The sequence below is a fragment of the Cheilinus undulatus genome, linkage group 1 (assembly GCF_018320785.1).
Source record: "Cheilinus undulatus linkage group 1, ASM1832078v1, whole genome shotgun sequence".
In the NCBI taxonomy this organism is placed as follows: domain Eukaryota; kingdom Metazoa; phylum Chordata; class Actinopteri; order Labriformes; family Labridae; genus Cheilinus; species Cheilinus undulatus.
The window spans coordinates 1059499-1073678 of record NC_054865.1 but is presented as its reverse complement, the minus strand read 5'-3'; the positions used below and the strand labels follow the sequence as shown (position 1 = coordinate 1073678).

General features: G+C 40.3%; 1 protein-coding gene across 1 annotated transcript; it reads left to right on the top strand.

The window, feature by feature from the left end:
* The first annotated feature begins 6881 nt into the window (after positions 1-6881).
* LOC121514922 (gamma-aminobutyric acid receptor-associated protein-like 2) lies at positions 6882-13699 on the top strand. Its single transcript, XM_041795371.1, has 4 exons — positions 6882-7113; positions 9830-9885; positions 10834-11006; positions 13198-13699. The coding sequence occupies exons 1-4, from the start codon at positions 7080-7082 to the stop codon at positions 13286-13288; spliced, it is 354 nt and encodes a 117-aa protein (XP_041651305.1). The 5' UTR covers positions 6882-7079; the 3' UTR covers positions 13289-13699.
* The last annotated feature ends 481 nt before the right edge of the window (positions 13700-14180 follow it).

Here is a 14180-nt window from a genome sequence, read left to right as displayed (position 1 = left end):
AAAAAGTGGTCTCGTGGCACAACTTGCCCCCGGTGTGGGGTAAGTTGTGCCTTTGGTTAGAATACGTCGGGGTAAATTGTGCCAGTGATTATTGAAGATCATTGAAGTAAAACAGAACATTTTAATCTCATAAACTATAATGCTGTATAAAAGCAAGACAAATTTAATACAAAATTACTCATTTAGGGTTTACTTAGATATAATCACCCTATTAAACTAATGGCATAAGTCATATTTTCTAGTTTTTGGGAAAACACAAAAAACTTAAATACACAATATTGATATTTGTGAATTATTCCAGGCAAAAAGGCATTGGCAATAGATTCATGTTGACATACAGTCTGTCAGTTATGCAACATATATGAATAAAGTGTTTTAGGCCAATTTTTTTAACATCTCATTGTGACTTAGGCCAGTTAAAAACTAAATAAACTGCTTTTTAATAACCGTGTGAACTCAAAACTGAAATCAGTGTTAGCTAAATTAAATAAATGGCAGGTAAATCAAACACTGATGAGGTCCATCTCCTCACTCCTCCAGCTGTTTTTGGTCCTTCTTTGTTGGGTACTAGGTGTGTAGGTCTAGGTGAGTGTTATTGTGTGGATTTGTTAGGGCAGGTGTGTCAGTGTGTGGGACTGGGTGTGAGGGTCTGGGTGAGAGGGTGTGTGGGTTAGGGTGTAGGTCTGGGATTTATGTGTCTGGGTGTGTGGGTCTGCATGTGTAGGTCTGGATTTGTGGGTATTTGGGTCTGGTTGTGTGGGTGTCATGGTTTGGGTGTGTCTTGGGGTCTGGGTTTGTGGGTGTGCCACTGGCACAACTTAACCCAGGCCCTTTGGCACAAATCACCCCAGCCCCACCATTATGAGAAACTAGCCTGATCCAGCGGTTTAGAGCTATCATCATGCTAACTGTATAGACTCACTGTGTAGCCTACTGAAGCACTAAAACACGTGTGAAACGTTTTCAAACGTGTCTATAATTGTTCAGACACAACAATCAAAAAACCTTGATCATTGAAATTTTACTTTGAAAGGCAAAAAACAGTTTTTTGAGCTAAAATGTGCTTACCTCTCATGCCATGTGTCTGTCTTTTATGCAGGATGAGTAAAATGGATGGCTCTTCAAAAATATGTGGTCACATGACCAATTTCTTCTATGGTTTTCTTGAAACAAGGGGTGGCACTACTTCCCCGCTGGCACAAATCCCCCCACTCTCCCCTACTGACCATTTTTTGCTCATGTATCTGCAGGATTGTTGATGTTTTTGATGTGAGACACATTTACACCATGAGTGAAGTTATCCTCTGGGTTAGAGTCCTGCCGGTGGTTTGAAGTGCCCCAAAGAATGCATAGAGCATATTCATCAGCATTCATGGCCATGCTATGAGGAAGATTCTCTGCTGTGTTCTTCCTGAGGAAACCCCTCAGCACAGATTCTCTAGAGCAGGGATTCTCAATGCTGGGGTCAGGACCCCATTTGGGGTCGCAAGACACTGAGAGGGGGTCTCCAGATGCCTTAAAAAACTAAGAACATTTTTAAAATGACACTGTTGCCATTTACATTAATTTTGTCAAATTTTAACCAGTTTTTATTACTTTTCACCACCAATTTTATCAATTTAACAGATTTTTGCAACTTAAAACCCATTTTTTATTCATTTTAAACCCTTTCCACCTCTTATTTCTGCCTGTTTTTGCCACTTCTAAACCAAATCTTACCACTCTCTGCCTATTGTTGGCTCTGTTGACACATTATTGCCACTATTAACCCTTTTACCACTTTTCAAGCCACATTTCCCCATTTAATATACCCATGTATGCCAGTTTCTGACGTTTTCTGCCTCAGCTAACCCTTTTTTGCCCATTTCTATCAATTTTCATCCCATTTCAGAAAATTTCCACTTATTTTTGTCACTTTAACGCAATTTCAGCTACTTTTGAATCCACCTTTACCACTGAATAAGCCCATTTTTGCCTTTTTTGGTTATTTTTTCACGCTTATCTAATTTTTGGCATTTCTAACCATTTCTAACTATTTCTGCTCCTTTTAACATCCAACTGCACCACCTTCCCACAATGTCTTGCCAATTAACCAATTTTAGCTATTTTTATTGTATTGAATTCTGTTTTCAACTAAAGGATTTACATTTTTAAGAGGGCTACTACTAAAATGAATTAAAAATGTGTTTCTTTGATCAGAGTGGTTATTATTCACAGCTTTATTTTACAATGGACCATGGTTTTGCAGGCCCCCCAGTTTGGCTGGGCCCCAGAAACCTTCCACTTTCCCCCCCTAATGGGCGACCTTGTCTCAACATGACTATTCTCTGAATATGCATGTACAGTGGGGGTCCCCAGTCTCTGGCACCTTTATTTTGGGGGTCGCAGGCTGAAAAGGTTGAGAACTGCTGATCTAGAGCAGTAGTACACAGCCTTGCTCAACCAAAGAGCCAAATTGTTGAGAAAGACTTTGCAAGAGCCACAATCCAAACCTGAGGTGTGAACATATAAATATATGTAATGCATGTTCCATCTTTTGTGTATTCCATGAAAATTTACAGACAAAAAATAAAGGTTGACATTCGATTTTGTCTATTAAAGCCTATAGGTGAGGGGAAAATGGATTGATGTGACTTGCAATGGATTATTCTGAAGTCAAAATTTCCCATTTTTAAGGTTTTCTCATAGTGAAGTGCAGAATATTGAGCATAGCAGCATTTTGTGGAACAAACATGGTAAAAAACGGGATTAAACATCAATAAGAAAGCCTTTCTACATTAGTGTTTAATCCCCAGAATATATAAAATTGTTTTATTTTTTTATGAAGTCAGAATTAGTCCTTTATTCATACATGGTGAGGGTCCCCTTCATGGAGTCCGCCCTCTTGGATTTTTGCAATTTGCATGTTCCTACAGGATCACAGATGGGACAAAATAACAGAAACACATTTTTTAGCATTCCACTGGTTGCCACTTTTAGCATCAGAAGTGGGCATCGCAGTCCAGATTCTGTCTGTTGGATGTAGCTAATATTCCCACATTTTACACACCGTACCTTGATGAGCCACAAGCTGTCACAAAAGAGCCACAAGCTGTCACAAAAGAGCCACAAGTTGTCACAAAAAAGCCACAAGCTGTCACAAAAGAGCCATAAGCTGTCACAAAAGAGCCACAAGCTGTCACAAAAGAGCCACAAGCTGTCACAAAAAAGCCACAAGCTGTCACAAAAGAGCCATAAGCTGTCACAAAAGAGCCACAAGATGTCACAAAAGAGCCATAAGCTGTCACAAAAGAGCCACAAGATGTCACAAAAGAGCCACAAGATGTCACAAAAGAGCCACAAGCTGTCACAAAAAAGCCATAAGCTGTCACAAAAGAGCCACAAGATGTCACAAAAGAGCCACAAGCTGTCACAAAAAAGCCACAAGCTGTCACAAAAGAGCCACAAGCTGTCACAAAAGAGCCACAAGCTGTCACAAAAAAGCCACAAGCTGTCACAAAAAACCCACACGCTGTCCCACCACAGCCACAAGCTGTCACAACAGAGCCACAAGCTGACACAAAAAAGCCACAAGCTGTCACAAAAGAGCCATAAGCTGTCACAAAAGAGCCACAAGATGTCACAAAAGAGCCACAAGATGTCACAAAAAAGCCACAAGCTGTCACAAAAGAGCCAGAAGCTGTCACAAAGAGCCACAAGATGTCAAAGAGCCACAAGATTTCACAAAATAGCCACAAGCTGTCACAAAAGAGCCATAAGCTGTCACAAAAGAGCCACAAGATGTCACAAAAAAGCCACAAGCTGTCACAAAAAAGCCACAAGCTGTCACAAAAGAGCCACAAGATGTCACAAAAAGCCACAAGCTGTCACAAAAGAGCCACAAGCTGTCACAAAAAAGCCACAAGCTGTCACAAAAGAGCCACAAGATGTCACAAAAGAGCCATAAGCTGTCACAAAAGAGCCACAAGATGTCACAAAAGAGCCACAAGATGTCACAAAAGAGCCACAAGCTGTCACAAAAAAGCCATAAGCTGTCACAAAAGAGCCACAAGATGTCACAAAAGAGCCACAAGCTGTCACAAAAAAGCCACAAGCTGTCACAAAAGAGCCACAAGCTGTCACAAAAGAGCCACAAGCTGTCACAAAAAAGCCACAAGCTGTCACAAAAGAGCCATAAGCTGTCACAAAAGAGCCACAAGCTGTCACAAAAGAGCCACAAGCTGTCACAAAAAAGCCACAAGCTGTCACAAAAGAGCCATAAGCTGTCACAAAAGAGCCACAAGATGTCACAAAAGAGCCACAAGATGTCACAAAAAAGCCACAAGCTGTCACAAAAGAGCCATAAGCTGTCACAAAAGAGCCACAAGATGTCACAAAAGAGCCACAAGATGTCACAAAAAAGCCACAAGCTGTCACAAAAGAGCCATAAGCTGTCACAAAAGAGCCACAAGATGTCACAAAAAAGCCACAAGCTGTCACAAAAAAGCCACAAGCTGTCACAAAAGAGCCACAAGATGTCACAAAAAGCCACAAGCTGTCACAAAAGAGCCAGGTGTGGGTCAAGAGCCACACACTGCTCTTGTGCAGTGGTTCTCAAATGGTGTGGCAGGGCACACTAGTGTGCCTTGAGACAAGTCTAGGTGTGCCTTTGGGATCTGGCTGGACCCCTGAAAACCCCAGAGACTGGACCCTCCTCAGCTGTGATTTATTGATGAGTGTGTGTTTTGGATCAGTAGCATTGGTGCTAGCATCCTAGCTAACAGTTAGCTCATTTGGCAAGCTATTATTGGGTTGAAATTGGTGTTGCAATAATTAATTCATGCTTCTTTTAACCAAGTTAACCATTTTTCCTCCCCATTCTGCCACTTATTTTGACAAATTAAACCATTGTTGCTGCTTTGTTGCAATTTCTAAACTTTTTTAAATATATATGTTTGACCCATTTTTGCAACTTTTTTGTAACATTTTGCCACATTTAACCCATTTCTGCTACTTTCTTTGCCGATTTCTGCCTACTTTTGCTATAATTTGGACATTTTTTTCATCTTTTTCATCACTTTTAACCCATTTTTACCATGTTTTAGCAACTTCAACCCTTTTTGCCACTTTTAACCTATTTTGCCACCTTTTTGACACTTTTAACCCATTTTTCCCACCTTCTTGCTAATTTTCACTCACTTTGCCTTTGTGTGGCCACTTTTTGCCCAATTTTGCCTATTTTTAAAATAACTTTAACCTGTTTTTACCACATTTTTACAACATTAAACCCTTTATGGCCACTTGTAACCTATTTTTGCCACCTTTTTGACACTTTCAACGTGTTTTTGACACTCTTAATACATTTTTGGTCCCTTATGCCAATTGTTCTGTATTTTCTACTTTGTCTTTCCACTTTTGCCCAATCTTGCCATGCTTTTTCATCACTTTTAACCAATTTGTGCCACCTTTCAGGCACCTTTTACCCACTTTTGCCACCCCCAGTTGGCTGGGCCCCAGAACCTCTCCCCTTTATCCCCCTTATGGGCCACCTTGACTGTTATATTGTTTAATAAGTCTATTTTGTATCTATTTAAATATGTTGTGCCTGGAGATTTTGGCTTAACCTTAGGTGTGCCTTAGGCAAAAAAAGTTTGAAAACCCCTGCTCTGGAGTTACTGCATCTCTGTCACTGTACCATAGGTAACACTTTAAAAGTATAATTTGACTGTTGGAGTTCTTTTCTCTTGTTTTTCTTGCCACTTATGAAAGATCAGATTTTACTGTACCACTCCTCAGTGTCTACTCAGTACTCCAAGTAAACATTAAATCAGATACTTTTTACTTTTACCTGAGTGGATTTATATACTGGTATTTTTACTTAAAGGTGCAGTGTGTAATATTTAGCCTAGTAGCATTTAGCTGAACAAACTTGGTAAAATAAAGTATAACATTTCTAAGATGGTCTATCTAAATAAGTGTTTAGTCATCTAAATTCAAAAATAGCTATTTTGGAAAAAAAAAAAAAACAACAACTCAGAATGAACCTTTAATCCATACTTAGGGAGGGTCCCCTCCATGGATGCCGCCATCTTGGATTTGTACATGTTTCCATGGTAACATAGAGTGAAAAAGGAAAAATAAAGTTATTGTATTGTATTGTGTTCACATTACAGATACACATTAAATTCAACTGGTTACCACAGTTTCCAGCAGAGAAATGCAGTCTAGAACCCACTTCCAGATGTTGATATTCAGTTTTACACACTGCACCTTTAAGTACATGTTCCCTTGGAGTAGCTGTACTTTAACTTGAGTTCAATAGTCATGTACCTTTTCTTTCTCTGTTCTATTGTGAATGACAAATGGGTTTATGAGGTTTAACAGTCATTGGATTGTGTTTCTATCACCATTTTACACAGCGACCCAACTCTTTTGGAATTGGGGTTGTAAATGTAGCTTAGAACTATCTGAAGTATATTTTTGCGTTTCATGAGAGAAATCTAAACCTTCTGAATGTGTAACATGTATGTAATCAAACCAGTTTACCATTGTTCCTGTCATGGGGCCACCGTAACAGTTATGAAACCAACAACACACCAGCAGCCTTTAGCCCAGCGAGCTAGCTCTGCTTCTGTTTATGTTCCTCCTTGGGAGGAACTGTACGGGGGACCTGATGCGACCTTAAGGGAACCATGTCGAAAAGTTAAGAAACGAATAGGCCGGATTTTTTTTCCTCAGAGTGATTATTACACTATAAAACTCCCAGCTCGAAACAGCTGTGCCAGTAAAACGTATTTTGTTGCAATGACTTGAGACCGAAAAGAAATGTTGTCGCGTTTCCTCTGTCGTCCACCCTCCTCTGTGCGGCAGAATGGTACAGTCCTACACTGACGTCATGGACGGGGCAGCGCTGAGGGGCTGATAGTGAAGAGGAGATTGTTGTTTGTTGTTGTGATCGGCAGTTCGGGCTTCTCCGCCGTTTCTTCTTTTGTTTAACTCCTAAATTTAAAAGTCCACCATTAATAAAAACACTTTAACTTTTTGACTAACAGTAAATCGAGTTTATAATCTGCTGCATCGAGCGGAAAGAGCCCGGAAACATGAAATGGATGTTCAAAGAGGATCACTCGTTGGGTAAGGGAGGAGGGAGCTGTTATTTTAATGGCAGGGTGATAAAAATGTCTACGCACTTTAATTTCTCATGTCATGCTGTTTGTCTGATGACATTAGGATCCACTGTAGTGATTTGTTCGTTAAACATCCTTGTATTATCCGTTTAGCTCTATGCAGGCCTGCCCGCTAGGCTTTTGTTCAGAGAGGAGGCTTTAGTTTTTAGCTGCGTCGACATAAATGAGAAATAAACCTTCAAATGCACCTGTCAGCTCGGATAAATGCCGTTTATTGTGTCTCTACATTAAATTAAAGGTGTCGTCTCGGTGTAGGCTAGCAGATCTTCGTGTCTTTGTTCGACCTGGTTCGGGTCTGATGGAGGATATTGACACTGTAAGCTGCTAAGCCTCCATCCTGCATTGATTCCCAGTAAACAGCTGGATAAAACCACAGATAAATGTCTGTTTAGTGTCTGTAAATGGGATTTTCCTTCATTTCTACTCAGATCAAAGTTAGCAGGAGGCCTGGATGTAGTCAACTGGACTGAAAAGTTGATACAGCAGAACAATAGGAGGCCTGCAGGCTGTTAATCCCATGTAAATTTGACTTTAGTTGTTTTATTATTATTATACGTTAATAATCTTACTCATTATTTGAACTGACGAAACAAAATCAGCGACCTAACAAACTGTCAGAGGCTAAAATGAGTCCTGAAAAGGCCTAGATGTGAGTTAGTGCCTTTTGTTATGAGTTGAAGTGTGAAACCCATGAAGAGATGACATTTATATCAAAGTATTAAAAACTAAATTAATTTAATACCGTTGATCATAAAACACCCAAAAAGCTTCCTTATAACCCGCTTTGACTTCCTGTTTACAGGCTAACTGATGGTAGCAACCAGTGTTATTGTTAGTGTCAGGGTTAGGACTTCATTACCCATAAGTCTCCCTGTTTCCTGTTAAAAGGAGGATGTCCTTTATACAGGCAACAGCTGCTCTCCAGTTTGGCACAATACACTGATTGTTATATACATTAGCTGGGCTTTTCCCCTGTATAATTAATTTTCTTCACCTTTTTAATGATTAAATAGATATAAAAACATATTTCACTGAATAGGATTGTTATTTAAGGCTGCTCAGTTGTGGCAAAAACTATAACAACAGCCGATACTGAGATCTCAGTCATTAAACGAGATTATTGATCACTGATTTGTGAAAATCCCACCACTGGCATGTTTGGCACTTTGATACTGGAACATTCTGACCACTTTGAATAACCATAAATATAATTAACACCAGAAAACAAGAGCAACACGTCATCCAGTATAGATTACCTGGGTTTCAGGAAGCTAAAGTAGTATTAAACATTTTGTGTTTGTTATAGATACATCAATATATTTATAGTTTAATGTGGAGTATATATATATTAATTGAAAAAGAAAAAGTAATAATAATAAAAACACAAAATAAAGTAAAATATAATACAAAAACATAAAATAATAAATGTAAATGGTACATATTTTATAATACCAATTATACAAAAAAGTAATATTTTTTATAATGATTATTGGAAAAAAGTTAATTTAATTTGTCATTCTGATCTGTATGACCGATTTCTCAGCTGTAAATATCTGCAGCAGATATGCCAGGAAAACTGTTACGTAGGAATGAACTGGTGGAGTTTTACTCAGGACCAGCAGACCTACCTCAGCTGAAGTCTTTAGTCATCTTTACTCCTTACATTTTAAAGTGTGATTTAAGGACTGACGTTTTGGTCTGAACTGTGTTTGATATCATATTTATATCAGCTTGAATTAATGTTGAATTTGGGGGTATCCAAAATTAGGGCTGGGCAATTAGTTGAAAATTAGATTAAATCGCAATACGGCCTGCTGCAATTTTCAATTCGCAGAAGGTGCAATATTTCTTTGACCTAAAATTTCAGTCAAAATATCAGATTTAAACTTTTTTATGCAGCAGAGATGTTATGCATGACATATGCAATCATTCAGGGGCCATTTTTTAAAGAATAGTCTTCAAAAATCCTACCTTCTTCATTTTTGTACTTTTTTCTTAGGAAATATAAGAATGACAAAAACCCTTAAATGCAACAATTGATATCCAGTTTGCAATACGAGTCAAAATCATCAGAATTAATTAGATACTTCTAAACAATTGTTCAGACCTTGTTTAGGAATAGTAGAAAGTTAAGGAATAATCTCATATCAAATCATAATTGTAATATTAGGGAAAACCTCGCAATTAGATTATTTTCCAAAATCATTCAGCCCTGTCCAATGTCATGCCTCCCTGGTAGATACTACATAGTTATTCAGATAAAATGATTAAAAGCTGAGGTTTGGAAGGGGAAGGTTTACCAATGAAGGATTGATGGTGGTATTCAATAAGGTTAAAGTTCTCCCCTCCATGTGGGAGATGTAAATAAGTTCTTCGCCACAGCCCTTGTCTTAGGTTGATCTTGTTATTTTCCTTTTGTTTAGTCATTTCTCTTTTGTAGAAGCTTCTTTAACCGTGCTGTGAACTCTTCATGTAGAACCGTTTGAGCTGGCAGAAAGTGAAGAAACCACGCCAACATCACGGATCAGCTCTTATTGAACTTTATTTAAACGGAGGGAAAACACGAAGCAGGAGTGGCAGAACAAACAGTTACGCCCCCGTTTATTATTTAACTCTGACACACACATATTTAGTTAACTCTTGTTTTGTTCTTTGTCTTTCAGAACATCGATGCATAGAGTCAGCCAAAATCCGCAACAAGTACCCTGACAGGGTCCCGGTGAGTGTGAGCGCTGTGGCTTTTACTGCTCACTTTGACTTTGTTAAATATCAGAAATGATCATGTCTGTGTGTGTTTACTTTTAAGAGCTCACACACAAGATGGATTAAGTGTTATACAGCAGTGGGGGTCAGTGGGTCACGGATGATGTCGAGAAAGCTTATGAAGCACTTTTAAAAGATGATTTTTCATTCAGTTTCTTTGTTCTGTGATGTGTCCATCTTCTTCATTCTATAATCTGATTGGATCAAGATAAAGGGTTGGGTTGTTGCTTGTCATCGGGGGGTTGGTGGGGTCCTGGACCAGTTGGCGCCTGCTGTTTTCAGCACTGGTCATCCTACAGCCAGTTTACCTGCAGTCTCCCCCTGACCCCTCTGCTCAGAGATCCTTCCACATCCCGGTTCTGCTCTGACTGTTGGCTTCCCCTGGATCCTTCTCTGAGGCGCAGCACAGCCCAGAGCAGCAGGATCACAAAAACCACACAGGAATAAAGAGGACAACGGGGACAGCGTGCTGCTTTAGGATCTTTATGGCCGACAGATCTCTGGTTTAAAAAAAAAAATCCCAAATCAAGAAACAGAACAAACTGTTTCCCAGAACTGTTTAAAAACAGGAAAACTAAACATGAAAACCCGTCTCTGGCCCTTTCAGGCTGTTTATTTATTTATTTACTTCTTTTCCAAGAATTAATAAGGAAATGAAAAACATTGTTTTATTCTTGTTTTTTTATGGTTGGTAAACGGGATGAAAGAACAGAACCTGCACCAGGTTAGACTAACAGGGAAGAAAAAGAATGTTAGACCGCCAGTGTTCTGTTCTTTCGTCTACCTTTTTTGATCCCAAACACAAAGATGTGATGAAAAACAAACTGTTTAATTTTTTTATTTCTTTTTGGAAATTGTCTGCTTTCCTGCTTTCTTATCTGTCGTGTCTCTGTGTGATTTTCAGGTGATTGTGGAGAAAGTGTCGGGCTCACAGATCACGGACATCGATAAGAGGAAGTACCTGGTGCCGTCGGACATCACGGTGGCTCAGTTCATGTGGATCATCAGAAAACGCATCCAGCTGCCGTCAGAGAAGGCCATCTTTCTGTTTGTGGACAAGACCGTGCCTCAGTCCAGGTCAGCGCTCCTGCATAGCGCTCTTTTAAATGATCATCGTCATAGTAACCAAAAACATCACATTTTTAACCCAGAGCTGCCTCTAAGAAGGCTAGACTTCACTAAAACATTAGCAGCTCCTGGACATGTGGGGCGCTGTGGTACCCAACAGCAGCTACTTCTTCATTACCACATCCTTTAAACATGACCCTCTGTCTCATTTTTACCTGTGATAGTACCAGGGGTGTGACCAGACGCTTGTCTCACTAGACGAGATGAGATTTTTGACGTTTTTGAAATTTTGGGAAAAAATCTGAGTGGAAAATATGTCCTTTATATGGCTGAAAGTCATAATTTCAAAGCATTCAGGTCTGTTCAGAAATGTTTAAACTAACTCCCGTTAGGCTATCAATGCAAATGCAGTTTATTCAACTCTGACTCAAACTGTACATTTTAATGCTCTTCACATCAAACCGTTCATTTTAATAGTCTACCACATCTTTATTTTACCACACTATGCACTCATTGCTACAATTAGAATAATAATAAAAGCATTTGGATTACTTCAAAAGTAATTTAAAATCTATTTACAACAGACTGAATGTAAAGGGCTGCATCAGTAAAATCAAACTTTTTCTCATCCTCTTTAAGGACATTCATATTTAAAACACTCAATAGAAATATTTCTGTCAATAGCATGTTTGTTTGCTTTTACAGTCATTTAGAGAAATAGCCATTCTATCGTTTTATAGTCTTTTTTTGTCATATGAGCTTTGACAGTGTTGGACACGACGCACAGATGAGCGTTTGTGTGTGTGTGTGTGGGTGAGTGTGTGTGTCTCTGCTCTGTCTGCTGTCAGACAAACAGGGCGCGTTTAACCGGAGCTAGAACTTAGCTTTTTGGAGCTAACAGTGGACTCTGTGGCGCTCAGACTGAGTTTGTTTTACCGCTGCAATATACAACAGCCCATCGCGCGACTCGTGTTAAACTTCTGATTGAAGATAGCACCGCCAACAGCTGATGGATGAGTGACTGGCAGACGGCGAGACGAGGAGACATGACAAAGCAGCGACTGAATCAAAGTTAAAAAGTCACAGATAGCGGCACTATGAGCGAGTCTGCACAGGTTTCCAGCAGCAGCATTCAATCATTTCAGACTGTTATGATGAACTTAGTATGCATTGGTGGAGCGCGGCTCCGAGTAGCCCACGCAGAGGAGGGGGTGGGGATGGAGTGGTGATCTGGATGGATCACAGATCAGCTCAGTTTCTTCATTAGCTGTCAAACCAACAGTTTTAAAGTGTCCAGGGCATCTTTGTGACCTTTCATAACTTCCAATTAGGTATTGTTTTCTGTCAGGAGAGCTGCTGCTCCTGGAGTCTGGGCAATATTGATCTCGCGAGATGATTTTCACCTCGACGAGATATCTCATGATGTTTTGATCTCACAAGATCTCATGGCACGAGATTTTGTCACACCCCTAGATAGTACCAAAAGTACTGAAGTGTTGAAGAAAAGCCTATTTATAGTCCACCCAAAAAACGCCACGAGGAGAATGAGAGAGAGGGAGAGTGTAGCAATGGGCGATCAAATGAAAGCAACAGAGACACGCCAACACCTCTGCGCAGACATGAAGGAAGAGTCTGGATTTAGTCGGACTGATGATGAAGACAGCACTCTCTCTGCTCCGCCCTCCATCACAGCCTCCATCTTCACTGACTGTTAAATTCAACGGTCGACACATTTAGTCTCTGTAGCCTCCCATGAAGATGCAGACGTTAGCGTTGGTGTCTGTTACAGAGACAGAGATGTCTCACTTTCCTTCAGATCCTGACCTGCAGACTGATGACAGCCTTACTACCCTCTCAAACACTGACAGCTTTAAAATGACCAAACTATGGACAAACAGACAGAACAAGATCCCTGCACACACACCATCATTCAGAGGAAATATGTGATTCTGTAGCTTCTCTACTTTGTTCCAGGAATATCTGATTTATGTTGACTTTGAATACTATTAGCAGAATCTCACAGTTTGGTATTTATAGTGAGTCTTTCCTGTGTGCTGATTAAAATCTATGTGAAGCAGCCCTGGGTGTCCAGGAGAAGAATCATTCTGATTCACATAACCTCTTAATTAGCCATTGATTAATGTGATTGATGGATGGTGTGGTATTGGTTATTGATCAATAATATGATCTGTTGTTGCAGCATCACGATGGGCCAGCTCTACGATAAGGAGAAGGATGAGGACGGCTTTTTATACGTGGCGTACAGCGGCGAGAACACCTTTGGTTTTTAAACGGGGAGCCTTGATGGCAACCTCGCGACCACTCTGACACCCACCCACCTCTAATCACAGCCCCTGGAGAAGAGCCAGGGAAACCCCACAGAGATTCAGCGACATGGAACGGCTGTCGGGACGAGCGGGACGATCACGGCGGCGTGTTAGTCGGAGCCCCAGATTAAAGATTGATAGCTAGTGTTGTGTATAGTGTGTTACATTTCAGTTCATGTCTGTGTTGTGATTGGAGTGTTTTTAGGAGGAACTTTGATTTGTTTTTGGTTGTTTTTCACATTTTTAATGAAGGCTTGAATGAGTGTTTTCTTTTAGTTCTGCTCTCCTCTTTGAAGACGATATTTAAACAGATCTTTTAATTTAATTATTTGAATTGAATGGGATGACCTAACCAATAAAACATTTAAAACTCCACATGGCTGTCGTCTTTGACTTTTATTCATATTTATTTGACTAGAGGGGCTGCACGGTGGTGCAGGGGTTAGCACTGCTGCCTCACAGTAAGAAGGTTCCCGATTCACTTCCTGGTGTTTGTGTTCTCCCTGGCTTCTCCGGCTTCCTCCCACCACCAAAAACATGCTCGTTAGGTTAATTGGTGACTCCAAATTGCCCGTGAGTGTGTTGTCTGTCTCTCTATGTCAGCCCTGTGACTGACTGGTGACCAGCCATTTTCTATACCGCTTTTCCCGTTCGGGGTCGTGGAGGGGCTGGAGCCTTTCCCAGCTGTCACTGGGCGAGAGGCGGGGTACACCCTTGACTGGTCACCAGTCAATCGCAGGGCTGACATATAGAGACAGACGACACACTAACGGGCAATTTGGAGTCACCAGTTAACCTAATGAGCATGTTTTTGGTGGTGGGAGGAAGCCGGAGTACCCGGAGAGAACCTACGCAT